Below are 27,770 nucleotides of genomic sequence, written 5' to 3' on the forward strand. Positions count from 1 at the left end.
CAGGAGGAGCAACGCTCACCTTCCTCAGAAGAAGTGAGAGCCATCAAGAGCACATTTTTATTGGGTGCTTCCCCTCTGAAATCCACACTCAGCATTTTTCTAAATAAATAAAAGAAAGGCCTTTTTTGGCCTTTGCTTCTTTGCTTTTTGAACCTTAATGTGTTGGATTGTGGCACTTTCAATAGTGAAAATACTGGGGGTGAGGTTGATGTATGAGTTTTTAAGGGCATATATCTTAATAATGCTGGATTGATTTGGGGAGGTGTTGTTAGCCACACTGCTGATGTGTAGGGATGGATTGGCATGAACGTTTGTTCAGAATATCAAGTTCCCTTCAGGATGAATCAGTAACTCTGGTGAACACTTCACTTTTCATCTAACGGGATCACCAGGTTTGTCAGGTCCCGCTCTGCTCCCTAGTACATGTTTTTCAGTGTTTCCTGTTTTATTTTGTGATTCTCACCTCTCCTCTCGTGTCAGCAACTTCACTTCCTGTCTTTGTGTGTTTCCCTCCAGGTTTTGATTGTCTGCCCTGCCCTGATTAGTTTCACCTGTGTCTCGTCATCCTCCCCTGTCTTATTATTAATGTAGTTCTCCCTGTGTTTTTGGATCTTTGGTTAGTTTACCTGTGACCTGCCTGTTTTTGGACCTTGCTTTATGTTTTTTGGACTTTTTGGATTTTCTGCCTGCCCCTTGGATTTATTGGACTGCTTTTCTGGATTTGACCTTTGCCTGCCTCACCATACATGTAAGCCTTCTGTTCTTTAACTATTTATTAAATCATTGTACTACATCAGCTCTGCCTTTTTTGAGTCTGCGTTTAGGTCCAAGTCCTCGTGTTCCCTGTACCCTGCTTTCACAAGTATAACGAGGTTAAAATTTGTATTTGTCCAATACCTTAGTTTATGACCAAACACCTGCAAACCTAATGACATTCCCATCAACGTCAGCTGTACTTCTAGTGCTAATTGATATGCTAACATGTCTGCTAAAACATCAGCATGTTAGAATGGTGACATTGTGACACTGTTTTTTTTAATTTATTTTTTATTGGCAAATATCTTAATGCCGAGTTTATTTTATTCTTTGCTTGTTTCTGTCTCCACCCCCCCTATTATGTTCTTTGTTTCCATATAGATAGATATCTATATCTGATAAGTCAAATGTTGGTTATTGATGAACCATCCAAGTAAATTATCAAGCAAACATGTCAATCCGTCATGGTAACAATCGGTTCTTAGTTTGTATTGCACCTTTTGACCTCTGTTAACAGTCGGCTATTCCCTGCCTGCCCTGCTGTTGTCCACCTCATCACCTGTTCCAGAAGCCTTCATCAACCCCTCAGTACATTTACCTGCGCTACGCAACATAGCGTCACAGCTTTCTGCCTTTTTTCATGACCAGGGTTTTTTTTTTTTTTTTTGCCAGCCTGTTACTGATCTGTGCTCTTCATCATTGACACAGTAAACTTGCCTTTCCTTACCTGTCGGCCTCTGACACGTGCATTTGAGTTGGGGATTTACCAGTCTAATGCACCATATTGGTATTGGAGCCGATACTGACCTTAAGCGGATCAGGTGTCCACCATGATGTGACCAAACTGCGTAATAGATACCCTGAGTTGAGGTATCAGGAGACAGTTAGATCGGTGCAGCCCTAATTTAAGTCATCACCTTGGGCTCTGGGAACTTGTATTTTATGACTTTTTTTTTTGTATAGATTAAAATGAGCAATTGACGACTAATCTAAATCCATAGATAACATCAACAGTTTTCACTGGGATTGTCTTTTTTTCTGAAGACAAACTTGCCATCAAGATAACTTGAAGATGCATAATCATTTCTACACAATGGCTTTAAAAAGAAAAATCTTTCAAAACAAAAGCTGAGACAGAGCATGATTTTACTTAACTTTTTCCAGCAGTTATTTTATTTTTTACAAATTTTTATAGCCCTTTCCACTTCTACTGCACACACACAGATGGTGAGAATCCCTCAGTTCATTAGAGTTCAGATTGGAATCTGTGTTGGGTGTGGTGGCTGTACTTTGTCCCTGTAGGATTGGAGAGAAGGAAAATTGAAACCATAACCTTTGGACAAGCAGACATTTAAAGCCTTGTCAGAGTGAGATAGGGTGCCCTGGCCCTGCCAAACCCTGACGGCTGACTCCATCATGCTCAGTATCCTCCCTCTTACTCACAGCAGCCTCCCCTTAAACAAAAGATGTGGAGAACCGATAGCTGGTAGCCAGCAGAGGTAGACATTCCTACAGACTTCACCATCCTTTTTTCTCAGGGTAGGTTCAAACTGAACGTGCTTTTTTATTTTATTATTTTTTAAGGCGCTGCCATTTCATATAAAGTCAAAGTAAAGATTGAAGTCGACATGGGTTCACTCAGGAGGGCATAGAATGAGGCAACATTTTTAAAAATGTTTCAACTTGAGCTAAAGATGTGTACTAATGAAACTGAAAATAACAGAATTGGAGTCGGTAAAGTTCAAAATGAGTTATGCATACACAGAAACATAAAAATTTGAAATTTATTGTCTGTCTCTTTCCCGTTGTACTAATTTTAAAGAGAGAAACCAGAAGCTGTGCTCAAATGTCAGTTTAACTCGTGCTTTAGTTAGTTTCACCAGTGAAACATGACATGCTGTGAGGGACAGGTGTTGCTGTAGTTATCTGCAGCACAATGACGTCACGGTTTAAGGGTGTCTCGATTGGCTGGCAGCCGACAATAAAAATGCTTATCAGGCACTTTTCCAAGTCCACTGTAAAACACCAGTATTAGTTTGACATCTCAAGGTAAAGATTAAAATATCACAAGAATTTAATTATTAATGTGAGTTAAGTACTTTTTGAGTAAAAATTGTTTACTACCTCAAGAAAATTAAGTCCTGGTCTCGAAATACTAGGCCTAAAAATGATCAGAAATACTTTGATCCCCGAAGGGAAACTCTTTAGCCACCACTGCCGGCCTCAGCTTTTATATCTTACAAAATATCACCTCATCGCTCAGCTAACAGAGATAATTAACACCTTCCAGTGGAGTCATCTACTTATTTTGGTGCATAGCTCTGCATTGCCACACAAACACTGACGTATACAATAAGACGCACTTCACCAAATACGTCAAACTGAGGTAATTGTTGTTGGGTAGATTACTGTCATTTAAAGCTCTGGCTCCAACACAGCGGGAGAGATCCAATTGTGGTTATATTTCTGGTTGTGAGGTCAGTGACATTTCCACGCAGGCTGCCAGCTATTTCCATCAGTATCACTGTAATGACATTAGACCAATGTGATTGCTGTGAGTAAATCCACATTACTGAACATAATTTTTATTATTTTTTTTTTTTAAACTACCGTCCTGACATCCTGTTCTGTGTGCACTCACTGTTTCAGTCCCTCCCATCTTTAGCCTGCATGAGTTTGCAGAGATGGGATGGTAAATGGCAGGAGACGAATTGTGGCCTCAGAGGAGCTCACGGTTCACCTCGAGGGAACCCGGTCTGAATGACCAGCCATGACGACCACGGGAAGGTTTGATGTTCAGCCACATAAATCTAAACTACTGTAAGATTAAACTGCCAGAGTCACCACGGTTATATAACAGCTACACAAACAACAACAGTCCTTATGCTGGAGACACTGATGAATGGCATCATTATGGAGAATAAGTTGGAGTCACATTATGAACAAAAACAATCTTATCTTATGATTAATTGAAAATGTCTGCTCTCCTTCAGCTTGCCTCTCTCCTCAAGATTATCTAGCAAAGTTATTGTCCAATCTGTAAATGCCTACTTTACAGTTTATTTCATACATGGCAATGTTTGGTTGTAGCAGTGGGGTGCAGATGTATTTCAGTAATAGCCATTCAATGTAATGACATCCTATAAATGTCTCTCTGTATAGTAGTTTTCATTCTTACCGGTGGAATCTGCCAGACCGGCGCAGGATTTAAATTTTGTACCCACGCTGTACGGCTTCACAAAACCTGATGTATGCATGTACTGAAGGTGATGTGGAGGACCAGGGCCGGGCGTTTGGAAGGGGAAGCGTAAGGATTGTAGAAACAGTCTACAGCCATACTAGCAGCTTAGTGAGACTAGACCCAGCAATACTTTGAGCTAAATGTTAACGTCAGCCTGCTAACATGCTGATGTTAAGCAAGTACAATGTTTACCATGAACACCATCTTAGTTTAGCATGCTAACATTTGCTAATTAGCATTAAACGCAAAGCATAGCGGAGGCCGATGAAAATGTCATTAGTTTTGCAGGTATTTGGTCATAAAACAAAGAATTGGACAAATTTAAAGTTTAACCTCATGGTGGCGCTAGAGGAAAAGTTATGGGATCATCAAAATCATTTGAATACATCATCTGGGAACCAATGGCTGTCTGTACCAAATGTTATGCTATTCCTTCAAGATGATATTGAGCTATTACTAAATTGTTGGAGTACCCCTTTAAACTGTTTACCAGAACTATGCTTTCAGGATCATGATGTATGGTTTTGCGTGGCACCTGCCAGCCGGTTGAAGACCAATTTTGAAAATGAAGAAACTCTGGGGATGTGAAGTTTAGAAAGAAGTGAGCTAACCAGACCCCTTATCTGCAGGCTGGAGACTCCAGGCTACATTAGCTGCTACTAGCATAACACCTGAATCGGCCGTGTCCAGATGGCAACCCTAGATTTGCAAAGCTCTCACGAGATTTGTACGCGTTGTTTCTTGCCTTCAGGGCTTTCTGGCAGAAAGCCTTTCACAAACACATGCCTTTCACCCAGGAGGCCGCTGTTTGTGTCCCGTGTGAAACCACACTTTAACCCAAACCATGATCTTTTCCTAAACCTAACCAAACTGCGGCTGAAAACTGGGTGAAAGTCCTGTTTGACCCATTCATGCACCACAACTGCCTCCCTAAACGGACTTTGTTGCTCTAAATACATCACTTACTTTAAAGTAAGTCTGACATTATAACAATACAGCAACAATATATGTTAATAAATCCCCTCCGCCATTGTTAAAGAATATTTTGAAGCAGCTCCCGATACAGTATATCTGCCACTTGCTAGCACATGCAGTCAAGCGCTACTGTGATGAATCATGTGCGAGAGTTTCGGAAATCTAGAGTTACCATCTAGACCCGGCCGACTGAACTCTGTGGTCGAGTTGCATTGTGGGTAATACACACGCCAGGTTTTGACAAGGAAGAATGCATGGAATAAAAGAGATCATCTCTGGTGCTGTTGCATAGATTTTGATCCATTTTTCAAAAAAACCTGTCCATCGTGAGTCCGACAATGTTGTAGGAATGCAATGCTAAATTGGTGGAGTACTCTTCTTAAACACTTACTGTAAGGGAACTAATGAGAAAGAACTGATCTTCATGCCTGTAGTATAGTATCTTGAAAGAAGAAACAAACTGATGCATGAGTATCAAGAAAGTGATATCTGAATCGAGAAATAATGTTGAATGTTTTGTTTAAGAAGATTTTAGGACTTGATGGATAAATCAACTTGCTGAGATGCAGTTTTTTTTTTTTTTTTTAGTGAAATTCTGTGAAATTTCAGTAAAGTAGGGCTCTAATTTCAATCTCATGCAAGATTTATTTGATTGCACCAATCCAAGTACGTGATTATTCACAGCACTGTGGGACAGAGTAAGAGTTAACAAGTGACCAAGCCTACAGTTTGCTCTACTGTGGACCTGCTAGTCTCTGATAAACTCACTCTGCTGGTAGAAAGCCTAAATGTGCTGAGGTGGTTCAGTATGATGTCCATGGGGTGAGATCGGGGGACTCTCCCTTTCTAACTGAACAGGGCGGCCCTGTCTGTGCAAGCCCCGGCTCCTCCAGCTCACCATTTGTGATAATTAAATTTTCAGAGAGCAGATTTTGTCTTTCTGACACATCGAGGGGAATCTGTGAAAAGACCATTTTCCTCGCAAGGACGTCTGAGGAGGGAGAACAGCAGAAACAAATGTGTTTCATCAGGGAAAAGACAGCCTGGAAAGGCTATTCAAAACAATTCCATTTGCCAGAGGTTTCCATTATCACATCTGAGATGGGGGACCCTGGAAGGGGAGGGTAGATCGCAAAATTGCATGAAGCAATAAAGAGATTCTGCAAAACATTTTGCCTTTTAAAAGGACAGCCTTTTTTCTTGGTCACCGATGTTTAGTTTCATACAGTTTACTGATTCTAACTATAGTTTATATACTTATGTTTCTTCATTTGACATTTCCAAGCATTGCATTGCATTTATTATCATTCTGTGGTAGTAAACTCAATCTAAATTTGATTTCATACCAGTTGACATGAAGTAGAAAATTGCTTAAAGTCTCTATTAAACGCCAGAGCAATTAGTACAAGGTTATCATGTCACAAAATTCACGTAATCAATTTTAAACCGAATCGATCCGACCACTCATGTCAGGGAAACCCCCCAACATGTTTCGGATGCAGAAGAGAGATCGACTGTTTGATTCATGACGATTTAAGAACCAGAGTGACTTTGCTGAACGGGCGGAGACAGGTACCCTTGGAGTCCACTGGAAGGAGAGCGCACGAGGGGAATGCATTAATGCGGTATTGATCACAGTGACTTTACTATCAGCTGAGATGAACAGAAAGGTCGCAGTCACTCACTCTGACTTTACCTGTGTGTCCACCTCTCCGACACTGAGAGAAAAATATTCACATAAAAACTGTCCATGAGCCTGTGATCAAACTACAAGTTTCAGTGTGTGTCACACCTCTGCTTTGTGTCAAGCCATCAGGCAATGTTTCACCACCTCTGATATATTACCATTGTAATTCTTTTCTCAGGTATGGATTTACTATTTGTTTTCTGATACTGGCTTTGCCCCAATTCTTTGTTCCAATAAGATTTACAGGCCAAACAATTTCTTCAGAAAGTTTTCTCTCAGCTCACATCTTATTTTCAAAGTTTTAATCATCACTCCCGTCGATCATAACATCTGACTCACTAGTTTAACTGCGGAGATGTACGGAAACAGCCAGACAGTTTTGAACACATCACAGGTTTAACCCAATTACAGCATCAACATTTTTTTAATTTATTTTTTTTAAATCACATTTGCTCTCTGGATCAACCGATACAGCTACTGCACCTTAACGTCTTCTGTCTGTACAGTAAGGTGCATCTTGTGTGTGTCACGACTGTCAAATGACACAAAATCTACATGATGCGGCTTGTGTCTTTTGCTTTTTTCCCCTCATCAGTTCTTTTGCATAATTCTCATCAATTTCCTTTCACGCCTCTCATCCACAAGCAGTTTTCATCCTCACGATCTCTGATTGCTGGCAGCTTTTTTTGGTATTTTTTGGTGTCTATATTGGTTCAAGTTCTTCAAGCATTTATGACCAAAAAAACAAGATGACAGCTGTTGGGGAGATGCTAGAACCAGCATGCCAAGCTACAACTATCATACATTCAATCCAGGGGTTTTCAAAGTCTGACACTGTGGATTAGAAAGAATATTCCTCTTATCCTGTTGGTTTTGTCTTGTCTGAAAGACTTCGTAGAGTCCATAGAGCCTTGTACTTATTTTGATTCCTAATGTCAAGCTGGAAGGAGGTGTATCATGTCTGCTCCTGTGAGCCTTATGAAACTATAATCACTCATCCACTGGAGGAAAAAGCAAACTGTTGGCGCTTCAGATCAGTTATTAAACAGAAATAGTTTGGATCATTAGGCGTGCTGTGGGGGACTCCCTGTGCCAGATGTGCTGTGCTTCTGGTTCAGCTGTGGGACAGACACATCCGAACATTAACTCGCACACTGACAGCATCTCTTTATTGCTCATCGCTGAGAGTAATTAGCTCTGCCGTCCTGGGAAACCCTCTGGGAACTTACTTAGGAAAAAGGGTGAATCCCTGTTAATGTTCAGGTAAAAACCTGTTTTCTACCTGGTGTCGCGTCTGAGGAGACGACAGCACCAGAATAAAAGTTTCCCTACGCTATTTGTAGCCAGTGGATGATAACAATGGATAGTGGTTCCCCGCTATGGAATTTAATATTAAGGGATATTTGTACTTTCAGATTTTTTGGGCTGGTAACAGAATTCTCGCACACTAGAAAGTCTTAACAGCTGTGGCAGATTAAAATAATTTCGGTCCTCTGACCTTCATCGGGTTCATATAACTGTTTTAATAATCAAAATAGTTTTTTTTGCCCAACTTTAACTTCCAGAGCCCCACAGTTGATGAAATAAAACATTACAGCTACAGGCTGAGCTAAAAACAGACTAATGATCTTTATTTGCTCTGTCATGCTGTCTTTTTCTGGTTTATTATATCATTTCATAATCAGTTTCTTATATAACCACCTCAAAATATTTTGTAAAGCTGAAATAAAAGTATTTTAGAATACACACTTTCCCATCAGTTTCGTGCAGCATCTTGGACAACACGTCCCCAGCCTAAATAACAAAATATGTCATTTGTCATTGCCGTTCAAAACAACTGTTAGCTTTGTTACACCACCTGCTTTACAACCTTTCTCTGCCGGAGTATAAATTGTTCCAGACATGAGACTGGAGTTAACTTATGGTTTGATTAGCGTCTGAGCTAGTGTTAGTGACTGATTAGCCATGCGAGTAGTCACGAGGTCACCAGCACCACATATTTTGTGAAGACATGCGAATAAACTTCACTGAGCCACTCAGCCTTTGAGCTATTTTTTTGTTGTTCCAGACTTTCACTGAAAAATACACCATAACAAAACAGATTTTCTACAGATATTTTTTTTTTTTTTTGGTCCCTGTGCATCCAAAAGCTGATGTTTCCTGTTTCAAAAAGGCGCTAACCACAACTGTTTACAATAAACATCCCCTTGCAGTGAGGGCAGCTCAGAAAACGTAATAGAAGGTTAAGAGAAAAATAAGACCATGCAAAACAAGCAGCTTAGTATGCGTCGTGTGTTTTTGTGCTGCAAATCATCCAAATTTCACTACACTTTTGTTATTGTGATTTGTTTAAAATCAGATTTTTGCCCAAATATATAAACAGATAAATTCTCACATTTTATATTTTTTTCAACTATATCCTGGCTCAGAAGATTTTAAGCATGCAAAATGAATATGCTCGATTGTTAAGATGTGTATAGAATTGAATCAATGTTTAATGTATCACATATCACATCACAGATAGTAAATGTTTAATAACTGAAATACGAAAGGCTCAGTTCTGGCCATTTCATCTGATCCCTCAGTGTGCAGCCGCTGCAGCTGGCATGAGGTCGAAGGTGTTCGCAGCGATACAAAAGTTCAAAGGTGAACAGGGAGTTGGTCTCTGCCAAATGTCAGCTGGTTTTCCACATAAAAAGACCACCTGGACTGAGGGCCAAGATTGTACTAAACACTGAAATAGCTCAACTGAAAATGTTGCTTTCAGACTGACATCAAAAGGCAGCGTGACCTGAGTCTGACAGATAAAAACAATCCACTAAACAGTTTTCATTCACTTCCCAATTTCATGCTCACCTTTCTTTTTCCATTTGAAATATTAAGATCATAATACAAACAGCGATGTCCATTTTTAAAATTAATCTCCTATTGAAAGAGGATCTCTTCGATGTGATTAATGCAATGGAAATAGTTGCTGCACGTCATATAAGAGCATAATGATCATGGGAGTTAAATCCAGATTTTGTGTCATCTGTAGCTGTTCAGACCCGACGTGCTGTCACAAAGACACAAATAGGCACAGTCTTTATAGACATGCTTGCAGAATATAGGTCTGGATATAAATTGATTTATAGTTCTAAAAAGTTTAATTCATTCATTAATTTCACTTGGGTATTTACATTTGAACAGAATTAAGCTGTAGAGAAGGAAGTAAAGGAGGAACATCACTGCCTCGCTAATCATAATATTCTCAGTGCAACAAGGATCAAGTCACCTGCCTCATCCTTCCACAGACTGCTGACATCCTGCAATTTCCACACAAGTGATGCAGACCTCATTTCACCAGGCCTCAAGGACTAACAATACATGTTTGTTAAATGTGAGTGTTGGATGGAGTTTGCAGTTTATTCTCTGCTGAGTAAAAGCAAAAAAGTGTTTCATTGTAAAATGAAAAATTATGTTTATATACTAACTGGCAACGGGAAAAACATTTCGAGAGAAACAGGTTACATTTTCTATCAACATTAAGGCTGGAACATGGCTCTCTGGGCTGCCAACCCCGTCTCCTAGACATTAGTTATATACAACGAATTTGCAACAGCAAATACATTTTGAAGGAAACGACTATTTCTGTTAACATAATGAGGAAATGTTGTTAATTAACGTATGTGGCAAATCGCAAAAATGTTGATACTGAGCGTATCAGTAAAATGTTCAGTGACAACATATTTTATTTGATTTCCACCAAAATATCAGATCTTGCACACTGAAAGTCAATGCACACTTGAGAATAGAAGGAATAGAAGTGCTAAGCAAATCAAAATATAATACACTAATACAGGTAAGATAAATTAAATACAAAGTGGATATAAAGTATAAAAGCTAAAATGAGTGTAAGTACCAAAATGGATTTAGAGGTTAAGTATGTGTGGTATAATACAATGTAAGTAAAAGTGCAATAATGACTCAGACTCATAGAACATCTTCAGCATTGTCCGGCAGATGTTGAAGGACCTCAGCCTCCTCAGAAAATAGAGGTGGCTCTGGCCCTTCCTGTACAGAGCCTGAGTGTTCTTAACCCAGTCCAGTTTATTGTCCATGTGTACTCCCAGGTACTTGTAATCCTCTACAATGTCCACACTGACCCCCCTGGATGGAACCTAGGCTCTTAGTAGATCTACAACCAGCGCCTTAGACTTTGTCACATTGAGCTGCAGATGGTTCTGCTCGCACCATGAGACAGTTACCCACCAAGCAGCAGTAGTTTTGTGAAATTGTATGCTTGCTACATTTCATCAGTATATAACGACTTAAAGTCTTCAAGTGTTTCATTCTGTTTTCCTTGCAGATGGTAGATCTGCAATTATACATTTTATTCATACCCTGTCCAGGTGTAGATTAAATGTGTAACCTGTTTTTCATGAAACCCACATGAGCTGAAATAGTCATTCAGAACTGTATAAAACCACTGAGATGTTCTTTTCATGGTAAAATGTCATGGGAAAGGGCAGAGGGTTGAGGATGAGGAGAGTGTGTACTGAAAGTGTATCCACTTCCTGAGACTCAGCTCACCTAAGGTTTGCTGAGGATCAGGATCTGACATGAGAGATGACGAGTGTGACCTTGATGGTTTTAGGGAGAGAAACTGATTTTTCATGGCTGTGAGGATGAGAGGCGACGAGTGACACGAGAGCTTAATTCAGCCTGCAGGATGGAGGGAGGGGACGGAGGATACAGAGAATGGATGAGCGAAGAGGTGGAATTGAGCATTTGTCTGGCATGGGTCATATCTGATTAAAGTATATGAGTCCAGTATGAGGGGTAATTTTCATCAGGCAGCCAGATAAGCCAGAGCTGCACAGACAGAGATTCTTTTATTCAGCAGGACTTGATCACAGGCATGTGTCCTCCGCTGCCGTCACAATCCCTGCTGATTAACACGGGAATAGAGAGGATGCTGTGTTCCAATTTCTCTTTCTATACTCCCCATTTCTCTTTTTTCCATTTTCAGTCTCCCTGGTGTCTCTCTTTATCATACAGAGACCAGTCAGTGTCAAGGGAGAAATTTTTGATAAACCGTTCCCTCAAACTAAGAATAATTCCCTTAAATTGATTTGTGTGGTCAATGTAGCTATTTTCTTCTATCAATTTAGTAGTTTACTCAATTCTCTATCTCAGTTTAATCATGTGTATGTTACCATCAAATTACTAGGTAGGTTCCAGACCTCTGAATCCATTTCCACCTTTTTTTTCCGGTGAATTAAATAAGGTAGTTCCAGTGTCGTGCTCAGAGACAGCAATTTCCCCGGTTGGAGAAACAATTAACCAATCCGAGCAGGATTAAGAATGGAAACACCTGTGCCAGAGCCGATAAAACAGTGATAGACAAATTGTCATGAAAATGAAGAAGCATAGATGAGATGGATGCACATGTATGTAAACGTACAGAAAAAACAATTCTCAACGCAAACGATTAGCAACAGGGATGATGTTTGAGTGGGTCCCCCTTTTGTTTGTATTTTGTGTGTGTGTACATGCGTAGGAGTACATGGATGACATGATAGGCATTCCTGCTGATGGTTTCACACAATTCGACCGATCGACAATCGGTGGTGTTAACAGCCAATAACAGCAATGTGCCAACACAGGCAAGGGCAAAGTTTCAAATTATTCAGGATATCAGTTTTCCCTTTTTTTTGTGAGGAACCTCATAAATGCTTTTTATTTTCACAGTGTGTCTTTGCATGCTGTAACAAAGTATTTTTAGACATGTAGTTTTGTGCACAAATGTGTGGAAAGAAACTTTCAAAGTTAGCTAGTAACATTGTTCAGGAATATATCATCCTTCTCTAAATCCAAAAGACTGTACTGAGTGTCTTGATTCCATCTTGTGCTTGTCTCGGAGTCGGCGTCTTGACTGCAGCTCTGGTTTGAGTGAATGATGGCATTAGTGGGATAATCAACTACAACCTTGTCTTGGATTATCCCTTAAACATATCGCATGCACCTTTGTACATAACTAATACTATGTTATGATATGTTGAATTGACTCTTACATTAATAAAAAGTTAGACACAGGCTCCTCTCTCTTCTATAAATATAATATCTGCACAGTGTTTTTTTTATTCTTTCCTGAGCACACAGCAGCCAGACGAACACGAGACTCTGGGGAAAAATTAACAAACTTTTCAGGGGACTTATATTTTTGCATAAACCATTCTCACATTCCCAGTGGATTATCAGACTAAAATACCTTCAGCACCAAATGTCTTGTAAGGAAATGCTCTGATCAGAAAACAGAGTCCATTTTACTGTTTAGAGGACAAAGAAATCAACATATGAGCAGTTTCATGGACGGCAGCTGCTTCTGCTTATGTTGTTGACAGAACAATGTGTCATATGCAGATCTAACCTGAAAAATGCATATGAATATGTGAAATATATGGACACACACACACACAGGTTTTACTGGCAACCAACACTAGTCTTCCTTAGACAAAAATGCGTGACTGGCAGATTGAAAATGATTCACATAACCTAAAGGAGGCTTGATTCAAGTGAGTGAGTAACTTTCTATTGTTTTTTTTTCATTGATATTTGTATCTAGGACCTATTCTACTGAGGTTTTTGTGCACACAACTTGCCAAAAATAAACTACAAGGTCCACAGAGCAGCAGTAAGAAACATCCTATCAATGTCTAGGATTTACTAGGATAGACTCTTGCCTATAGTTTCACAACATCTACAAGTGTGTTTCCATCCACATCCATTTTCAATTTGCGCATAAAAAAACCTGAATGGAAATGGCGAAAATTTTAAAAACTCTTGAAACTCTTGATGAAAAAGTTGATGAATCGATAAAAGCGAAATGCGTATTGTATTGTCATGGTTTGAGGGTTTATGTATAGTATTTCATGTTTTATTTTGAAATGCTCTTTTCCCCTCATGTGTCTGGTAGTTTTACTTCCTGTCTTTGTGTGCTTTTCCCAACAGTTTTGATTGTTTGCTCCGCCCTGATTAGTTTCACCTGTGTCTTGTTATCACCTGAGTGCATTTATTCTGTGTGCTTCGCTTGTCTCTGTGTCAAGCGTCCCTAAGTGTCAGTCTACATGACCTTAAGTTGATAAACTGGACATTGGATCATTAACATCACTGCAATACTTGAATTAATTGTGCAATATTCTCTATTTAATACTCCTTTTCAGTTTAATTTATTGATATTTATTCATACTTCTATTACCGCTGTGCAATATCCACCATCTCATAATAATCTTAATAAGCTACACTTAACGTGACAGTACATGCACTACTACTTATTACTTATAGTATTACATTGTATTATTATATCCTAGATACTTATCATCAACCGGTAATCCATTTTGTACCTTACACTTATTTTAATTTTATACTTATACCCACTTGGTACTTAATTTATCTGACCTATATTAGAGTGTATTATATTTTTTGCTTAGTACTTCTATTTCTGTGTGCACTGACGTGATAGTGAGCAGCTGCAACACAAGAGTTTCCCCTTGGGGATCAATAAAGTATTTCTGATTCTGATTCTGGACTTTGAACTTTGCCTCCTCCCTGTTGGATTTGTTAAGCCTTGTTGGACTTATTCCCTGGTTTCGACCACTGCCTGCCTGTAACCTGTGTAAGTTTTTCTTTAACATTAAAATGTATTGAACTGCACCTGCTCAGTCTCAGTGTCTGCGTTTGGGTCCAATCCCTGGTTCCTCCTGCTACCCTGCTTGACTCGTATCACAACAAGTACAATGGAAACAGACATATTGAATAAATAATAACATACATAAAGCATGTGACTCTGACGTCCACTGAAGCTTCAGTGGCAGACTAAAACATCAGCTCTCTGTGGAGCGATGTGGAGACTAACATTCCTCAAACGAATACATGAGACAAACTGAAATGTCATATTTCTATCGTGTTTTCTACATTGTTTTTCACCGTTTTGCGGTTTGACTGGATCTTTCATTACGTCATCTTGTTGCACCCTCTTCTTCTGCAATGAATTAATGGCACCCAACTGGAGAATTGGCGCCACCTACTGCTTATGTTGATGACCCAACTCCTAATAATCGCATAACTGTAGTGAAACAGGCATTAATTCACATTTTCTTTTGCCAATTTTCTTAATCTGGTTAAAATTTGCGATACATTTGGATGGAAACCCATCTTTTGAAGTACTCAGTGACATTTTGGACACGATGGTTGGATTGTCTCTGCCCACTCCTACCTGATTACCTTAGGTTGTGAAAGATCACAACATATGAAAAGTCAGGGTTTAACATGTAGTAGTCTGACATGGCTCGGCCAATCACAGCAGGAATTTAAGGCACAATAATCACCTAACGTCACATAGTGACATACGTACATTTCATGTAGTCTGAACCTTGTACATGGTGAATATTAACATAATTTAGAGTTGACCATTGTGTTAATTTGTCAGCCAGTTTACGGCCGTGCTCGACTCGGTTGATTATACATTGCACCTTATCACATTTTATAAATGCACCAGTGAACAAACAAAGCTACAAGAAGATGACCATTTTGAGACTGTTGATGGACGAAGTTAAAAATCTTCTTCCGTTCTGACAGCTGAACCTCTGAAGGCCACGGTAGTGTCCGCAGTGACTCACTGGATGCCATGATTGATTTAAGGGTCAGTGAGTCCAATACATTTCCTCTGAGCCAATCTTTGAACGGCTGATGTGATCTTAATTGAGTCTAGCTCATCTTCCCAGGAAAAGGGAAGGATAGGAGAAAGAGTCTTCAGATCCACAGAGGTACAGGGAATATCAGAGATAACTGACAGCACTCAGATCAAAACACAATTGTGTGTTCAGTTTTGTACTGGTTCACTGTCTACGCACCAAATGAAACAAAATTTTATATTTTTCTTTTTTCCGTTTTAATTTGACCAAATAACTGCAAACTGACATTCCCATCAACCTCCAGCTGTACGTTTGTATAGTGCTAATTAGCAAACATGCTAAGCTGAGTTTAGCTGAGCTTGTTAGCATGCTGATGTTACCATTTAGCATTTGAAACAACATTTTTGGAGGCTTGTAGGGGAAATAAATGGAAGATTATTTTTGACTATGCATTTTTGAAGCCATGTGTATACATCTCAGCTCCTATTCTACAAAGAACAGTGTAGCCTACAGTTAATTGAGTTTCAAGTCATTTCACAAAGTTCATCTCAACTTGACCCAAACAAAAATGACAGCCAGACAATTAAATGTTTCCGGTTGCCATCTTTGCTTGGGTCAAGGATTGGAGACCCACCTTGGGGAAACGAGTTAAATATCTAATTTTGTGTGCACCAGGTGGACAATTTATTAATTTTTTTAATGCAGTGGAATATGAAAAATAACTGCATTAATATATATTTTACATTATCAATCAAGTGACTGTCATGTATAAGGGCTGCTCCGATGACAAAGTCAGTTTCCCCCCTTTATTGATTTGATGACTCAAAGCAGAATTTAAATTTTTTGGGGGTTTTTTATTACTCTTATCATTAATGAGTTGGCTTCATTTGGAGGGTAAGGGTGGCTGAATTAATTTTTATTAAGTCTAGGTTTAACCTTTGTGTAAATTCCTAATGAGACTGTATCTGATTTATATTGAGCTATATTGACAGAAAAGATCCTGTTTGGTCACAGAGCGCCATCTCTCTCCTCTTACTCCACTGGGGCTCATTTTAAATCACATCAGCCATTGTTGGATTTGTTCATTCCTGAGCACAGAAACAACCCAGTGAGGTCTGAAACACCAGCTTGTGGTAGTAAAGACATGAACTCACCTCAGGCTGCAGAGTCTAAAGAACATCGCCCCACGTGAAGTCGACAGGAAGGGCGAACAAGTGGCCCCCAGTATCCCTGCTCTCCCAGCGGCACATTTCAGCTCCGGAGCAACGGAGGAGGCGTCGTGACTCCTGCATGTGAGAGCCGCGGGGACGCTGGGTCTTCAGTCACAGATTCTTGGCTCCTTCATCCAATATTTACGCTTTTAAGGTCGGGAGGACAATGTTGACACATTTTCTGGTACGTTTCTTTCCCTGGATGAAATCGTAAGCTGCTGTTGTACTTTGCCACTGTATTGTTTTTATTTCCCTTTTGGAAATAAACCAAAGATTGGACGCACAAAATTCCGTCTGTATTCGTGCGTAAAAGCCGCGGTCAATGAATGTTTGTTTCGTTAATGAAAGCTGGGTAAGTTTTTTTTTTTTTTTTGTTGTTTTTTTTTTTTTTTTTTCCCAGAGGCACTGATGAGCTCCTCTCAGACGGAGACTTTGGCATCTGAGGGAACCTGCTGGATTATAAAGAACCCAATCTGTTACTTTCAAGGACAGCAAGTTTGGAGGGTCTGTTGTTTCTCATTCTGGTGCGTCTTCAGCGGATTTTTTTTTGCGCCTTTGTGACTCTTCAGTCCTTCTTGTGGTGATTACACGGTAGAAAAAATGTTTTTATGCAACACGAGTGCCATAAAGGACTGGAGCTATTTTCTGTCTCAGATATTGCCTCTGATGAATAAAACTACAGGCTTGGTAAACATGGACAAAGCGGAGGATGTGACGACCACCATGGTGACGGCTCTGCAGCCGGACAGCGCCATGAGCGCGAGTAACCCGCCTCTCAACTCCAATCATACCTCGGGCATGGAGCACGTCTTTCAGTACTCTTCTTCAGAAAGTGACCTGCTGTACACGGACTACCGGACACCTGCACGAGACTCCATACCGCTGCCCAAAGCGGTTCTCTACCTGGTCATGGCTGCGCTTGTGGTGGTGGCGGTAGCGTATGCGATAGTTGGACACCTGGTCAAAGATGTGGTTAATGAGTTTGTAGGTATGTGACCCCGTATATGTGTGTGTGTGTGCGTGTGTGTGGGTGCGCGCGCGCGCTCGCGTGCATAGATTCCCACTGGGATTACTAAAAGGAACATGGAAAGAACTGGAATTACTGTGAAGAAACGGTGGTAAAAGTATAAAAGCAGCGGCAGTTACTCTTTTATTAGAACAGTTAATTAACATACACTTTTACATTGGAGTAACTTGTAGTAAAATATCAGTGAAATTAACCTTTTCCAAATGTTGCATTTGGACCCCTGGAACCTGATCAGTGAACCTCCTCCTGGAGCCCACTTTGGTTCAAGAAAAGGGCTCCAGTTAAAATGAAACTGACAACACAGAATAGCAACATCTTAATTAATGAAGTGATTTGGGGGCTCCCTGAAATCGGAACAGGCCGGTTCTTTTTAATTGAATATGTACAATGGTAGTTTGGGTAAACTGAAACCAGTACAACCAGACTATTTTGTCATCCCTTCCAAAAGGATGACATGTCATTTTAATGCAGATGTCCAGTAGCTCTGCTCTCATATCAGCCGATGACCTTGCGAGGGAGAGTGTCTGTATGAGAAATTCAGAGTTCGTCTGCTGTTTTCTTTTTGAAGAGTGTCCTGTGAGCGATACATAATGAATGACTGAATGAAACAATGAGTCTATTTTTAGGACACGTGTCCTCTCATAGTGCTGACTTGACCTGGTAGTCAGCTCATTACACCAGGTGATTTAAAGCAAAACAGAAGATTTCAATTGTTTCAGGGAGATCAGGACAGGACTGGTCTAAGCAGCTGCGGGTGCGGGGGGCTCAACCACCAGCCCCCCCCCCAGGTGAAAGGAAAATGTTATCATAGTTCAAGTATTTAAAGACACACTCCTTGAATTTAACAGACTCAATAGCGCCCCAAAATCACCAACTATCTTGTGGGAGAAATGCTGAGAGTGGGACCGAAAGTAAAATGCTCATTTTGTGATTTAGGAGCAGTATAACCAATTTGGGGGCACTACAGCAAATTCTGAGTTGTGACTACAATTTTTGAAGGCATTGATCCAATTTCAAGGTGCAACAATAACATTTGTGATTATGATAACAATTTTTCGGGGTCATCATACCACATTTTGGAATTCTGGGCGCTACAACAAATTTTGGGGTCTTGACCAAACATTTTGGAGATGTTATACCAAATAACATTTTTCAACACATGTTTGGATAGTGGTAACAAAATTGGGAGTTAGACAAAGTTTTGGACTTAGGTGCAATACAACAGCTTATGGGAGTGTGACAACAAACCTTTAGATGTCGGGAGTTGCAACTACAAATTTCACATTTTTGGGATTTGGTGGCACTGGAACACATTTTTGGATTATGGCAACAAAATTGGGGGTGGGAGTGGCCTATTATAACACGTTTTTGGGGTTTGGTTGCAGTTAAATACAACAAATTTTGGAATTGTGACAAATTTGGGGAATGTTACAACAAACATTTACATTTGGGGGTGCTACAATAAATGTTGGTGCATTATACAAATTTTGATGAGTTAAGTGCACTACAACAAATTTTGGGATCATGACAATAAGTTTTAGGGACATTATAACACATTTTCAGATTTGGGGGTGCCACAATAAAAGTTAGGATTATGACAAACATCTGGGGGTCATTATACAAAATTTATGGATTTGGGGTTTTTGTTTTTGGGACCATGCAGAAATGTGGGGGGTATAATACCTAACTTTGTATTTTGGCATGCTATTAATACATTTTGGGATTAAGACAACAATTTGGGGGGATTATACCAAATTTTGGAATTTGAGGCACCACAAGAAAGTTTGAGTTTATTGAGAAATAACAAATTTTGGGGACGCTTGACAGTTTTGAAGTGATAGAACAAATTTTGAGATTATGACTAATACCAGGTTTTGGAGCTATTTAACAAATTCAGGGATTGTCTTTTTAAATAAAATGATACCATTGCCATGAAAAATAGCTTCTAATGGGCTGGTAAGTGTCTGTTAAAACTGTGTGACACCACAAGCAGCTGTCGTCAACAGTTGAACCAACAGTATACTGTCTTCATGCTACGTTACCAGTTAGCCCTAACTGCTGAACCTAACCCCCTAACCACGGTTTACTTTAAACTTAAACACACTTTAGATTTGACCATTTTCAAGTCATTTGAATTGTAGTTGATTGTTGTTGTGCACATACATGAGGAGAGGTACCAAATCTTGCACTGGGCCTGAGAAAGGCTTGAGTCAGCCCTGCACTGGGGCATCTACATCACTGACCACTGTGTCTAAGCTTTCTCCTGCTCTCACTCATGCTTCTTGCTTTGTCTTTATCATTTCACAAGACACAGAGGGAGTCTGTGTGCAGAGTCACTAACATGCCTCTTCTCTTGCTCGCTGCATGTAGGTGGAGGCAGGTCGATCGTTGCCGAAGGTGACGGTGGTGAGACCAGCGAACCAGGTAAAAAAAACAAAGCTCACATGGGTCACAGTCTGCAGCACTTAGCTTTGCCACAGAGACATGCTGACCCACCTTCAACTGGTCAGCAGTAAGAGCTTATCTGTCTATCTACCTTCACCTCACCTGACCTTCCCACCTTCATATGAAAACTCACACATACACACTTACACAAACACACAGGCGATAGTGTTTGGGCTCCTGGGCATTTTGCTGAGGTGTAAATGTGGAGGGTGTGTGTTTTCCTTCCCACCAGAGGGAGCTTGAAAAGACACCGTCAAGTTACTGGTCACAGCAAGATGCTTCACACTTGTGACATGGTGCAACATCAAAAAAGCAAAACAGCCTTTTGTAGACATGTTACAGTCCACATAGAAAGACAAAACAATGGAAAATGTACATTGGAATGAATAGAGAGCACACATTTCTAGATTGTTTTTAAAGGATGATTCAGGTTTATTACAACTTGGGTCCAATTTTCATAATGACTTTATAGTAATCAAGTTAATTGCGGAGATCTGGGAACATGTGCACACCGTTTTCCTGTGCAATGAGGGATTATTACCAACATTTCAGGTGCACTCACTTTCAGTTTTACCTCCCAATAAAATGGTTTTGACAATCTGGCTGAACTGTTGACTCATTTACAGTCTGATTGTCTGACTGCTCGTCTTTCTTGACCCGGCTCAATGGACTTATGTTTTTTATTTAATAAAGTTATTTTATATATTTTGTATCGTGATATTTAAGTCAATAAACCAACTAACTAGAAATGTCAATTTCAGTAATTTGATGAGTACAGTGATCATAACTGATAGAAACAACAGCGAAATCTATGAAAATGATATCCAAGTTGTAACAAATCAGAATTATCCTTTTATTATTTTAATATTATCCTATTAATCTGGTCATTATTCCCATTAGTAGTAGTAGTAGTCAGTAACAGCCATAGCAAGCAATGAAGTAAAACCACAACAAAAAACATTGAAATCAACTGAACAAATTATGATACAATTTGTTATTGTGTTTTCCATCTGTATTGTAACCCTACTTAAAATCTTTTATTTTTCTTATAGATACCTCAAACTTTCTGATCGATAACTGTTTTATTTGCATCTTTACTACAAACAGAATTGCTTTACTGGCTTTTTATTTATTTATTTATTTTTTTTTACTGATGTTCAGTTCTAGCATTGTTTCAATATTAACTATAAATCAAAGTTTTTTTTAACCCGAAAAACATAGTTTGCAAAAGCTTTTTTGGAGACCTGAATGTCTGCAGGCTGCATATAGCCCCAACAACCTCCAGCAATAACGTAGATCAGCCTGTATGTAGCCTGAGAGGCAAGACCCAGGGCAAAAAAAAGTCTGCAAACCACACACAGCACTCCCTGCTGCTCATTAGGCTGATTGCTTTGAGTGCATGGTTATAATGGAAGCTGAGCCACATGTGTATCAACTCCGATCTATCATGAGGCCTACAGCAGCAGGACAGTATGAAAACAATGTTCAGAGAGACTTGAGTAAGAAAATCAACCTGAAACAATAAAAGTGAGGGGGACAAAACTAGGATTTTTAAAAGTGAGTGGGTCATGCACCCCCCCCAGACCCCCCCCCCGAATCCCTAGTGGAAACTACGCCCTTGTGGTCATGTATCACTTCTGTGGGTCTGAGGAATCCCATTCTGCCTTCTGTCTGTTCTTCACACTCACGACTGTCAGCCTTAATCTCAGCTCCTCATCTGACAGAACAATGACTGATGTGTCCCAGTTCGAAAAGGCTCCACCACACATGATGGGGCTGCTGTGCGGCAGACATCTTCCCCAGAAACAATTTTATGGTGCTTTGCCTCTAATGGAATTACAGAGGCTGAACCCATCATAACTTTGTCAGATGAAGTTTGCAGCCTTGTTCTGTGCACGTACTAAATACTCAGCTTGCTTGTTTTTTCCCCCATGCATGAATGTTCCAGCATGTATGTGGTCGCGCTTTGTACCTCCACTCCCCTGAGGCTGTATCTGTGAAGGGTTGTCATAAACTACGGTGGTGGAAAGAGTACTCAATTCCTTTTATTTAAAGAAAAGCAGTAAAACGACAGTCCTGCCTGTGTTGATTCACTTTTCAAGCAAAAATGCCAAACATTAATAGCTAATAATCGCTTGTGTGAGTGTTTTCTGCTTTGTTTTATTGTGGCTTGTCTTTGATTGAGAGTTTTTTTGCACATTGTTCCTGACAAATAAATTATTTTTTAAATTATTTTTTTGAAGGACGCAAAGGTACATATAAAGAAGGGAAAAAGAAACGAGGGAAAGAAAGATGAAAACAAGGAAAGAGAATTTATTTTTTCTTGGCCACCCAGGGTTAGAACTCCTGAGAACAATATCCGGCTCTTAAGCTGCTCGATATTCCTCTGTGTTTGCCAGCTAGTCTCTAACTGTGTCTGTCTGTCTTGCTGTGGTTTAAATAAATGCACAGTCATAAACACCATACTTGATTAAAAATATAAAATTAACAGTGCATACACTTCACTGCCATCTTTGTTTTAGGGGCCGGCTGTCCTTGCTTCTATGCACACATTTTGTGTGATATTTACATTACAGTAAAATCAGACATTTAGTCACTTTTTTAAGAAATGCATCTCGAAATGATCAAATAATACAACTGTAAGCCCACCGTAAGTCATTTTTCTATCCAAATCAGGAAAAACAATTCTTATCCGAAAGAGTTCATAAGACTCATAATCTCAGTATTTCCAAAATCCTGGCTATCGCCCGACTAAACCGCACATTAAATACGCTATAAAACCAAAACAATGAGCTAAAAGAGGCTAAAAAGCTCGTAGAGATGCACAGTTGTCGGTGAGCATTCTTTTTGCTTCGTCACTGCAAGCAACCCCTACAGAGTCAGTTGAACCATAGTTAACATAGAAAATATTGATTAAGAGAACTTTAAGTACAACACTGAAGAGCATAATTTCCACTGGGGATGGGGGGACATGTCCCACTCACTTATATTGTTTCAAGTTGATTTTTTAAGCCTACTAAAGTCTCTCTGACCATTGGGCCTCATGTATGAATTGTATTCATACATGAGAATGAATGTATGGGATTCAGACAGTAAAGTCTGTTCTTACCCACCTGAGTATGTTGATGAACTGCATTTGATCTTAAATTGGATGCGCGTGCCAGGCAATTTGCAATTAGCAGAGGGAAACGCCCCAATAAACCCATATAAGGGCAGCAGAATTCAGTGCCGTGTGCAAACCACAAACCACTGACATTTAACAGATAACGTTAAACTCAGACAAAAGAAGAAAGGAAAGGAAATGCCACTTATGGGCAGCAAAAAGGAAAAGAAAGTTTTTTTCTGCAGAGACAGAAACTTTACTTTAATGAAGTTTCGTTAAGAAAAAAAATCTTATTTTCAAGTGTGAGCAGTGGGGTCACTGGTCCAGAAAAGCACAAAGCATGGCAAGAGATCACCAGTGCAATTAATGCTGTATGTGCAGAAGAAAGAACTCAGTGAATAATGGTTTGATCTGAAAATGGACGCCAGAAAACGACTGTCTGCTGCCAGGCGTACTATTACAGCCACGGGAAAAAACAGACATGGCTGAGCACATTGGAGCCACCATTGGAGAGGTTTCTCTGTCGGGGGTGCAGTATGATATTCCACTGGACAGTGACCTGCCACAGCCAGGAAACATCCCTTCAGTACCCCAAGATCAACTAGCAGGATCTGAAGACAATGGTAAGCATCAATTTGAATTTTTGCATCTTCAAAGGGAATTTAATTAAGTTGGTTGCTTCATTTGATTCCATATTAAACGTATTTAAAAAACAATTTAATTTTACCTAAGCTATAGCCTAACATATGCCCATTTTTGTTTTAAGCTACATGTCCATTTTAAATCAATGGTATATGAATAAATGAAACAAAACTTTTGTATTAACGGTTTTTATTTTATTTTTCAGATGCATCTGTGCCATCCACCTCTCAGAGCGCGCTCGGAGTCGGTCCTACAAAATCAACAGAAGATATTAGAGACTCTTCAGCATATGCCATCCCCTTTTTCACAAATGAATGACACTCTCAAAGAAATAATTGAAACTTTTAAAATGAAGAAATACAAACCCTCCATCAAATAAAAGCCATTAAAATGTTTCTGCCTTGAGTACAATGTAACAAAAGTGATCTGCTTAAATGTTAAAGTGAAATGAATTGCTGTCGTCTGTGCTCAGGTCCCACGAAACAATCAACCTTCATGTCTTCAGGTAGTGGTGGGTGGGGTGGGGGCATACCATGGTGCATTGCAATATTGTGCTGAACACAGCAGGCCATGGTTATTTTGTACACTTTTTCAGGTGTGTATAAAAGCTCACTGCCTGCTGTGTGTAGGCTTTCAGTATACCACCAGTGAGCGTCAGTTTCTGGTTACAGGCCACCTCCTGCTGGGTCTGAGGGTTGGTGAGTGGTGACATAAGCCACGGTAGTCGCTGATAGCCCCGATCACCTAAATTAAAAGTTGGATTTATGTTGAAAGGTAATAATGCAGACTTATGAAAATGCTCATGTCTAGCAGCACCATGATCCAACTGCATACCCACCGAACTGTTGTGCAGCACAAAAGAGTTGTGCACTTCCCCGGCCAGCGGGGCACCGTGTTCAACGTGTGATTCTGTGCATCACACATTATTTGGGCGTTGATTGAATGGAATTGTTTTCTATTGAGGATGGATTTGGAGATGGTGCCTTGATGCACACATGAGTGCAGTCGATTGCTCCAATAGTATTGGGTAGTCCAGCAATGGCGTAAAAATCCCTTTTTATCTGGGTCTGCTGAGCAGAGCGGAAACTGAATGTACTGTGGCGTTAACTGGACGATACCCTGGAGAACTTTGGGGAGTGCACGACTAACAGTGGACTGAATATGGCAGACATATCACCAATCTCTCTCTGGAAGGTCCCAGTAGCCAGGAAACCGATAGCGGTGAGTACTTGCAGATGAGGTGAGTGGGATTAGATTGTTTTGTCTGTGATCTAAGTTGAGGCTCCAGAACGGCACACAGGTTTTGAAGAATCTGCCTCGGTAATCGAAAACGGCTTATGAGCCACTCTTCACTCTCAGCAAACACATCTGCTCGATCTTTAAATACATGCTCTATGCTCAAGGCTCGGTTGGCCAACGCATCGAGCAGTAGCAAATAAGCCACTGCGGCTTCGGTTGGGCACTACTTCGTACTACTTTATATACTATGAAGAAAATAAATAAATAAATAATAATAATAATAATAAAACTTTATTTATAGAGCACTTAAAACAAAGTTCGAAGTGCTTCACAACAAGAGAAATAAAACACCACAGTGAATGATGAAATATAAAGAAATAAAATACATAAAAACAATAAAATAAACAGCCAGTTCAGGTAAAATCAGGATCTGCTTTCTGACAAAAATGTCTTTTGAGAAGAGACTTAAACGAAGGCGCTGACTGAGACGACCTAATGTCTTCGGCCAAGTTGTTCCAGAGCCTCGGGGCCCTGATAGCAAAAGCTCTGTCCCCCTTAGTTTCCATCCTGGACTCAGGAACAGACAGGAGACCCCTGCCTGAAGATCATAAGGGATTACAAGGTCTAAAATACAGTCTGGAGCCATGAAGAGCCTTAAAAGTAATCAACAAGATCTTAAAATCAATCCTGAAACAAACAGGTAGCCGATGTAAAGAGGCTGAACCAGGTGTGATGTGGTCGAACCTCTCGGTCCTGGTTTACAGCCGAGCAGCTGAGTCCTGTACAGTCTGCAGTCGTTTCAGAGTTTTTGGTTAAGACGAGTGAACAGGCTGTTACAGTAATCGAGGCGTGAGGAGATAAAAGCATGCACAACAGTTTCTGCATCACTAAGATTTAAAATAGATCGGATTCTTGCAATATTTCTGAGGTGATAAAAACATGATTGGATAAGCTTAGTGATATGTTGCTCAAAACATAAATTGCTATCAAACAGGACACCAAGATTTCTTGCAACAGGCTTGACAGGTTACCAGCAGATGGCAGTGTGTGCTGTCATAATTAATGATTGGACAGGTGTGTGTCTGTGTGTCTGTGTGTCTGTGTGTGTGTGTGTGTGTGTGTGTTTTCAAAGCACAAAATGCAAGATGGCTTTTGCTTTTTGATGGCTTACGTGTGGAATAGGGCACTCTTAAATTTTGATCTGACCTAAGAACAAGCGGGAAGTAGGCAAGTATTGATGAATGCCACAAACGTTCTTAAATTGTTCGCATGCATCATTTTAAGATCAAATCTGTTATTATTGTGCGCTCAAAGCAACAAGCTTAATGAGCAGCAGCAAGTGCTTGAAACTTTTTATGTTATGGGTTTTGTCTCCCAGGCTACATACAGTACAAGCTGCCCTACCTTAATGATAAAGTTTGTTGGGGCTGTATGCAGCCTGAGAGGAAGGCCTTCCGACACTACTTGGGGCTGAAAGGGCACTGCCAACTACATATATTTTTATTATTATTTTACAGTTAATGTACTCACCAACAAATGCTATAGATTTGACGATCCGTCAAAGACAAGACAGTACAGCACGGTGCTCTTTGTAGTAAACATGCAAATACAACATTATCTATCAGAAAGTACTACGTATCTATAATCTATAAAGAAATCTGCTAATTATTTTAAGTAGGGTTAGTGCATTAACAATATGAAGGTCTACATAGCATACAGTACTTACTTTACTTAGTTACTTCACACATCTGGCTAAAATCTCTAGTTCTTTAACTGAAACAGTGACTTCCAGAGTAACACCACTACTATCCCTTTGTCTCTCTTCAGACTGGGTGTTTGGCTCTCGTCGAGTTACCAGCCGCAACAAGACTGAGATAAACTGCATCACCAACAACGTGAACGAGATGAGCGAGTTGGCCGAGATGCCCCGACTGGTGGAAATGAGCTACATATCCCTGAACCACACTAACTGCCTGAGCTCCAACAGAGCGGAGGAGACAGTGGTCACCATAGACGAGACGTTACAGCAGCGGCCTCTGGAGACTCACTCTGGGACTTAATTGTGTCCTTCTGACCTTCTCTGAGAGATATAAAGCAGCGTATTTGTTTGCGTTTCTTGTTCAAGTGGATTAACAAGGCTGTCATGAATTGAAGCTCTGTCCACTGTTTTATCACCTGCAGGTGGGCTGTAATACCTGTGTAGTGTTGGGCCAGAGGGGACTTTGAATTGTCAACCTGTGCCGGAACATCGGAGGCATCAGACGCTGATGTTTGTATCAGATTGCACTCCTTTCTGCGGAGAACCTCGAGAGGACGACTGCAGCTTTTTTTGGACAAGCAGTCTGAGAAAAGTTGGGGTTTTTTTTAAATTACTTTTGTCCTCATCGTACTGACCCTTTTTTTTTCAAGTGATCCCTTGTGAAAATACCACTCTGTTAATGTGACACATGCAGTTCACTGTAACGAACAGTATGTAATCAGTCTAAATATACAATACATGCTGGTCAGTGCTTATTGTAATATTGCTGCTAGCAAAGTTAAACACGTCACCTCCATGAAAACAATCACATCAATCATCATTTTTTGTTTTCCTTGATGTGGTGAGACACGTTTTTTGTAATTATTGTAAAATTTGTATCAAGCAGCTGAAATGACACAGGAAGGCTACACATATTAACACCTCCTTTTTTGTGTAATAATGCTGTAATTACTGGGGGCAAAAAAGTTCACCACACTGATAAAATAAAATTCTTTTGTAGTTTTCTGTTA

General features: G+C 40.0%; 1 protein-coding gene across 3 annotated transcripts; it reads left to right on the forward strand.

Moving 5' to 3' along the window:
• Positions 1–207: 207 nt before the first annotated feature.
• On the forward strand, positions 208–27,770 carry LOC122877588. 3 transcript variants are annotated; one of them, XM_044199340.1, is made up of 5 exons: positions 209–748; positions 16,946–17,533; positions 19,943–19,996; positions 23,549–23,743; positions 23,968–25,310. In XM_044199340.1, the coding sequence occupies exons 2-5, from the start codon at positions 17,146–17,148 to the stop codon at positions 24,078–24,080; spliced, it is 750 nt and encodes a 249-aa protein (XP_044055275.1). In that variant the 5' UTR covers positions 209–748; positions 16,946–17,145; the 3' UTR covers positions 24,081–25,310. The 3 variants fall into 3 exon arrangements, with proteins under 3 accessions (XP_044055278.1, XP_044055275.1, XP_044055276.1); XM_044199343.1 differs by lacking the exons at positions 23,549–23,743; positions 23,968–25,310 and adding an exon at positions 26,829–26,967 and having other exon boundaries at positions 208–748; positions 19,943–20,084; XM_044199341.1 differs by lacking the exons at positions 23,549–23,743; positions 23,968–25,310 and adding an exon at positions 26,829–27,770 and having other exon boundaries at positions 495–748.

Source organism: Siniperca chuatsi, linkage group LG6 (assembly GCF_020085105.1).
Source record: "Siniperca chuatsi isolate FFG_IHB_CAS linkage group LG6, ASM2008510v1, whole genome shotgun sequence".
Lineage (NCBI taxonomy): Eukaryota > Metazoa > Chordata > Actinopteri > Centrarchiformes > Sinipercidae > Siniperca > Siniperca chuatsi.

Excerpts from the sequence above, each read along its gene's own strand:
- LOC122877588 (XM_044199340.1), top strand. The coding sequence starts at position 17,146 with ATGTTTTTATGCAACACGAGTGCCATAAAGGACTGGAGCTATTTTCTG. Across the intron at positions 17,534-19,942 it reads TGTGGTTAATGAGTTTGTAG|GTGGAGGCAGGTCGATCGTT; the intron begins GTATGTGACCCC and ends CGCTGCATGTAG. Across the intron at positions 19,997-23,548 it reads TGGTGAGACCAGCGAACCAG|AAAACGACTGTCTGCTGCCA; the intron begins GTAAAAAAAACA and ends AATGGACGCCAG.